At 60.1% G+C, this 6,726-nt stretch overlaps 1 protein-coding gene across 1 annotated transcript; it reads right to left on the bottom strand.

The window, feature by feature from the left end:
* Positions 1–3,439: 3,439 nt before the first annotated feature.
* Fam43b (family with sequence similarity 43 member B) lies at positions 3,440–5,833 on the bottom strand. The gene has a single exon (XM_047519445.1). It carries the CDS (start codon positions 5,387–5,389, stop codon positions 4,403–4,405), a length of 987 nt encoding a protein of 328 aa, XP_047375401.1. The 5' UTR covers positions 5,390–5,833; the 3' UTR covers positions 3,440–4,402.
* Positions 5,834–6,726: the final 893 nt, after the last annotated feature.

The following is a 6,726-nucleotide window of genomic DNA, read 5'->3' on the forward strand; positions in this document are numbered from 1 at the left end:
ATTTGCTCAGGACCTCAGGATCAGGTGATAAGTCCGCACAAGCTCTGTGGAAAGGCAAGTGCCGCGGAGGGTGAGAGGGGACAGGTCTGGCCCAGAGACAGGCCGGAGCTGCAGGCCAGCCCCGTAATACTTCTCAGGTGTCCTTTTCCTTGGCTGGCAACATCTTCTTTTTCTCCTGAATCACAGTTCAGTTTGAACAGGGACCAGGAAGGGAAGCTGACCCATTATTTGTAAAGAAATAGCATCCCAGCTAGCTGAAGCTCCGGGGCTGGGGGCCAGCAGCAGCTGATTGTCCCCTGCTCTCTTTCGTTCACCCAAATGTTTTACTGTGTGCCTGGCACTGTGCTGGGTGCTAAGGAGGAAAAGACATATGAGAAGTACAAGATATTGGACTTGATCTTGCCTTAAAGCAGCCAGGCCTTTGTAGGTTGCATAACTAGAGACGAGTTGTTTCCAAGGCCAGCTGCAGTTGAATCTTCTAACGTGGTTGGAGACATCAGGGATTTTAGATGCGGCATGAACAACATATTTGGTGTTTCAAAGACAAGGCACCTGGTCTCCTTATTCCAGATCTGTCTTTGGAGATCTCTGGATAAAATGATACTAATCAACCACCTCTTACTCTGCATTGGGCACTGTGCTAAATAAAGCATCCAAAGGCAAAACCTCACATCATTCCTCCAACCACCTGAGATGTCAACTCACCTCGTCCTGGTTTTACAGATGGGAAACCAAGGCTCCAAAGTTTTGAGGAAACTCCCTGAAGTTATACAGCCATCAAGTGGCAGCGATGGGACTGGCACTCAGCTTGTCTGACCCCAGCCTGGGTTTGACTGCCTGTGTGTTCAGATAGAGACGACATCTGTCCAGATGTTCTCCCACCACCCACCCTGAGTGCAATCCCAGCCAGTGTGTCTGGAGGGTGGCTGGTCATTGCCAGGAGCAGCTCTGCATTTGGAGAGTCAGCTCTGTGTGGGCTGGACTAGCCCACAGAGTGACAGGGCCTGGGAACCCGGGCTTTGCGTCCCTCCCCTGGCCTCAGAGCCCATCTCCTTAAGAAAGCCATCCCTCTGAACAGGGCGTCTGAGGACAGTTCTCCTTCAGCATCCCCAGGCAGAAGCCTGGCAGAGGGAACGCTTCTCCACCCACTTGGTTTCCTGGTCCACGATGACTCTTCCAGCTTGCCCGTTCATTCATGTATTCATTCAGCAAATGATTACCGAGCACGGACTCTCTACCCTGCTGTGGATGAGGGACTGCAGGAAGCAGGGAAATGGAGGTGATCAGTAGGAGAGATAAGACACTGACACTAAAAGAGCAAGCAGGTCAAGGCAGAAGGTCATGAGAAAAAGCCAGAGCAAGTCCCATGTGAGCTAGAGGGGAGAGATCATCCCCAGATTTGGCAGGAGGGGAAGAGAGATGTGCATTAAAGCAAGTTTCCAGGAGGTGAGCTGGGCCTTGAAGGAAGGGTAGGATTAAAATGTGTAGCTAAAGGAAAGGGCTCCAGGTAGAGGGAACAGCATGTGCAAAGGCCCAGAGGTAGGAAGATGGCCAGGGAGCCATTCTGGAGCAGAGGGTAGGGGGAGGGTGGGAGATGAACTGTGGCGAGCCAGGATGGTTGGTAGGCAGGCCAGCTGACTGAGTTATGTGCTGGGTATGTCACAACTGTTGCAGTCCCGTCCCTCTGAAGTGAAGAGATGGAGATAGGCCCCAGAAATCCCAGGAGAGTCTTGACCTCCAAGTCATGGGTCGCTGGATGCGTGCTTCTCTCTCTCCGCGGCCTTGTCTGAGCATCCCTTGAGTGCCCCAGCGATACATCTCAAGAAGCCAGTCGACAGACCTACAGTCTCAGTGCTATAAGGGCATTTAGAAAGCGTCCATCTCGAGATTTAAAACAAGGAAATCTGCAGACTCCATTCTTCAAGTCACAGAATCCCCGAGCAGAAAGCATCTGCTCCAGTTAAAGCGGGGTAGGGGAGCCACCCCAGTGCTCCCCCCAGGAGCGCCTGGGGCACCCCTAGAACTCAAGGAGTGTGGGTTGAAAACCACTGGTCTAGCCCACCCCCAATTTCAGCCCCCAGGTGAGGCATGAAAGCCAGGAGACACAGGGCCGCCAGGCCGACCGGCTGCTGGTTCGGGCTCTTTTCTGTCCTGTGCCTAGGTTGGAGGAGAGAGTTCAGTGCAAGCGTGGATGGGGTGGGCGTGGCTCCCCTCCAGCCTCCCACCCGCCCTGGGTAGCTGTGCAGCCCCAAACCCCTGACTCTCTGGCCTGCTGGCTTGTCTCACGGCAGCCCCCGGAGGAGGGCTGTGGGGCCAGGTTCTCTTTCCACATTAAAAATGGAGCTGTGGCCAGCAAAGTGACTTACAGACATTCTAATTCTAGGCCTGGAGGGTGCAGCTTGAGTGAGGGAGGGAGAGGCTGTGTGTGCACGCACCCAAGTGTCTGAGGCTGCGGAGGGGAAAAGGGTGGGAGCAGGGCAGGGGCGGGGCACAGGCCTGGGAATCATTACCAGCAACTGCCCATTTAATCAAGCGCGGCTCACGGAGAAGGGGACCTGCGACCTCGCACAGCGCTTGCTGCAAGGCAGGTGCTTTACTAACAACGGGCTGCGTGCATCTGCCTGGGCCATCTTGGCCAACCCAGGGGGCTGCCTTGTGGCCCATGGCCTCTCCCAGGTCTGCCATCTTACTTCGCCTCCCGCAGTGGGGAAAACATCAGAAAAGCCCTGGCAAGAGGCAAGAGAAGCAAAGGGGATCCTTGCCCAGTGGGTCCTTGTGACCCCTGATCTACAGCCGGCCCCTGATTTCCTCTTCAAAGCCCCCTGACCCTGAGAGGGTGCCACTGGGGTCAGGTGGCAGTGGTACTCTGTTCTGGCAGCTCTGGGAACCGGAATCATCCTGATCACTGGTGATGGCAGAGGCCACTCGTGTGGCTAACTCTGGGCTCAGTGCCCAGCTCAGCACAGGAATAAAGAAGATATCCCAGCTCAAGACTCACTCCATCACAAAGGTCTGCACAGATTTCTCCAGTCCTCTCAAAAGAAAACTGGGCTGCCCATCCTCCTCCCTCCTCTCATCCCTGAGGGGACACGCAGTCTATGCCACATGTTGCAGGGTACACGTGAAACTTCTCAAAAATGCATGGCTCACTGGAAGCCCTCAGCTCAGTGCCCCCTCCGTGTCCAGGGACACTCACATCTGAGTGCCCAGCGTAGACGCTGTGGGGGCCGAGACCGAGGTGCTTGGCTCAGTGGTTTTCGGACCAGGCGTCCGCCTCTCCCCTGACAGTAAGTAACAGCTTCCTGGTGGAAGCCACCACACCAAACCCGGGAGCTGGCTCCAGCTGCAAACAGGAGCTACTTCCTGGGCTTCTCCTGCCCTGCTGGCTTGAGGACCACCTCACCCCCTGCAGGCCTGGCATCAAACACAACACAGGAGGTGACAGGGCTGAAAAAGCAGATCACTTTATTTACAATGATCAGTTGGTGACACAGATCTTTGGACTTTTTTGTGGCCTTGTAGAGACACCTCCCTGTGTTGGGGCGCACACCCTCCTTCCTCAGCCTGCTATGGGACCTACTGGCCCAGAGCCTTGACTTGGGGCATCTCCTCCAGCCTCTGTATCCCCACACACCAGCCAACAGTTCTTCTCACCTCCTTTGGAGGCCCCATCTTGGTCCTGGCTGTGGGCACCTAGTGGGGGACCATACTTATCTGCCTGTAAAGGGGGGCGAGGAATCCTTAGGGGTGCCAAGGCACAGGCTTGGGCAGCTGCCTGGTGCAGAGCAGCTACCAGCCCAGTCTGTCCTTTGAATGTGGTTGAGACCATGCCAGTCTTCTCCAGAGGCAGAGCAGTGAAGTCCCAGGAGTCCTCCAAGGCATAGAGAGGCTCCACACAGGGCTGAGAGTTATTCCACGGTTCAGACACGGTGCCCATTATGGGCCTGGCCTCAGTTTCCCCAGTCACTCCATTCTTTCCCTATAATAATGCCTCTCCAGGATGACTCTTACTCCAGGGAAAAAGACTAGAGGGACCTAGGGCAGGGCTACTGCCTCCACCCTTGCCAGGTCCAAACCCACCGTCCTTGATTTCTGGAAACTTCTCTCCCCTTCTCCTGAGAGGATGTTTTGGCTGGAAGCAGGAAGGTCTGTGGGTACAGACTTGGTGTAAAGCGAGAGGGCAGTTCCCCAACGGCGGGCCCAGGAAACTCTGGGTGTGGGGGGAGGTGGTGAACAACCCCAATAACCCAGAGCACATCAGGTGTCACCCTGAGCCAGGATGAGGGCTGAGGCGACAACGGACACCACAAGGGAGGCAGGGCCGGGGATGAGCGGGGAGCCAAGCGGGCAGGGCCGGGGTTGGAGGCATTAAGTCTGGGGCGGCGAGTCCTGCCTCCTGGGCTCAGCGTGCCTGGCCCGCGCGCTCCCTGGGGCCGGCCTTCCAGCGGCGCGGCTGCACCGGCGGCGGAGGCGCCGGGGTGCCCCTCAGGCTGCACGTCCTCAGCTCCCGGGCCAGGCTGAGCACCTCCGGCCGCTCGCGCTGGGGGGCTCCTCCCTCGCGCTCCTCCGCTTCCTCCTCCTCCTCTTCGTCCTCCTCCTGGATGCTGCTGAGGCGCGGCGCCCCGCGGCCGCGCTCCGTCGGCGGCGGCCGGTAGGCGCACTTGGCGTTAAGCAGGCGGCGTAGCGGGGCGCGGGGCACCGAGGCGGCGGCGCCCCCTGCGCGGAGGTGCTGTTGGCGCACGTGGCGCGCGTCGCTTTGGCGTTGCAGCCGCTTGAAGTCGCTGAAGGCCGCCAGCGCGGTCTGGCGGAGCAGGCGGGCCAGGGCGCGCGCCTTGTGCGCCCGCGCCAGCATCACGGCGTGGCAGCGCAGCACCACGGCCTTGTGGCGCGCCTGGTGGCGATAGACCCAGGCGAAGACACGCGGGTGGCGCCCGTCCGCCGTGCAGTAAGTGATGCGCGGCAGCAGGTAGGCGTGCGCCGGCCTGCGGCCCCCCGATCCCCCTGCGGCGCCGCGCTCGCACGGCTGCATGCGGATGCCGTGCGGCCCCAGCGTCAGCTTCATCTTGGTGCCCCCGCCCGGCCCGCAGCGCGCCCAGATCTTGCCCACCGCGTCGTCGGTGCAGCCGTCGCCCTTGGCGTGCAGGGTGACGGCGTTACCCAGGTACCACACGGTGTAGGTCGGGTCCTCCTTGTTGAGCTCCACTTTCTGGCGCCGGCTGCGGAACACGCGGCCCAGGCGCTCCAGCGGCCAGTCGGGCAGCAGGTCCGGGCAGGAGCGCAGGAAGCTGGAGAGGAGCGACGTGTAGGCGAGCCCCGGGCTCAGGCTCTTCGTTTTGCACTTGGCCTCGTCCTCCACCAGCACGAATTTGTTTCGCCTCCAGGGCAGCATCGCGGCGGTGGCGGCCAAAGGGGCCGGAGACGCAGGGAGCTCACCAGCGTCCTGGCCAGCGAGCGGGGGGAGGAAAGGCGCCCAGAAGCCCACCGCCCTGAAGTCGCGAGAAGCTGGGCGGCGCCAGAGACAGCTGGTGCCCGAGATGCCCAGTGCCAGGCGGGGCTAGTTTCGCAGATGCCCGCTGCCCAGTCGGGCTGGCCGCCGAGATGCCCGGGCGGCGGGGAGCGGCCGGGAATAGCGTCCTCCGGGACAGGCTCCAGCCGTCTGGGAAGCAAGGAGGGGCAGGGGCTGGGGGCGGCGGACGTCCCGGGGCCCGAATAAGAGGGGATCCCCGCGGTCCCTGCCGCCCAAACTGCGGCGGTAGGGAGGTCGCCGGGGCCGGGGATGGCAGCCGCTCCGTGGGGTAGACCCAGAGCGCGGCTGCGGTGGGGGCTCCTTCAGGCGTCGCGGCTCCACCTCCCCGGGCTGCCTACATCACCGGGCGGGACCGCTAGCTCTCTTGTCCCCTCCCCTCGCCCTCCTCTTTCCCTCCCCCCCGCGCAGGCTCGCGCTGCCTGGGACCCGGCACAGGCGCGGCAGAAAGGGTTTAATCATTAAGAGAAGGGTGGGGACAGAGGGGCGGTAAAGGATTAGGAATCCCCTGAAATGTTCCAGAGGACTTTGCCGATCAAATTCTCTGACCTCACCAGTGGGCTCCTAGCTCCCCGTGGCGCATTTAGAGACACCCCCCGACTCTTTCTAGAATTCCTCCTGCCCCTCACTCACGGTACCTATCCCCATCCCTGAGAGTAGGATTTAGGTGACTTTCTGATGGGGTGGGTTCCTGATGGGGCCGACCTGGTGCACTTTGCCTCCTGTCTGCAACAGCACAAAGCCAGCAGAGGTGGCCGAGCAGTGCAGTGGAAAAGTACTGTCGCTTGGTGAAGCTTTCTCCCAGGTTCCTCCAAGGTCGTGGTGGACCAGGCTGCTGCTGGTGGACCAGGCTGCTGCGCCTGAGCTGAGGCCGGTCACTGCTCCAGTATCTGGTCGCCTGGACAGAAGCAGAGAGGGTGTACTCTTTGAGGGTGGGGGCACCTTTTCAGAGCAATCCTGGGTCTGTGGGAATGGCAGATGAAATGCCCCCTCCGGCCAAAGGGCAGCCTCTGGGCTCTCTGAAGATCAAGTAGATAGACTCCTGTTTTGAACTCCTTATTTGTTCCCAGGTGTTTTGCATTCATTATCTCATTTAATCCTCAGGACAGGGAGACTCGGTTAGATGACTGGCCCAAGGTCACAGGGCCAAGGAGGTAGATCTAGGGCTCCATCTAGGCCTGGGGACCCAAGAGCAGGCTCCC

This window comes from Sciurus carolinensis, chromosome 1 (genome assembly GCF_902686445.1).
Source record: "Sciurus carolinensis chromosome 1, mSciCar1.2, whole genome shotgun sequence".
Taxonomy (NCBI): Eukaryota; Metazoa; Chordata; class Mammalia; order Rodentia; family Sciuridae; genus Sciurus; species Sciurus carolinensis.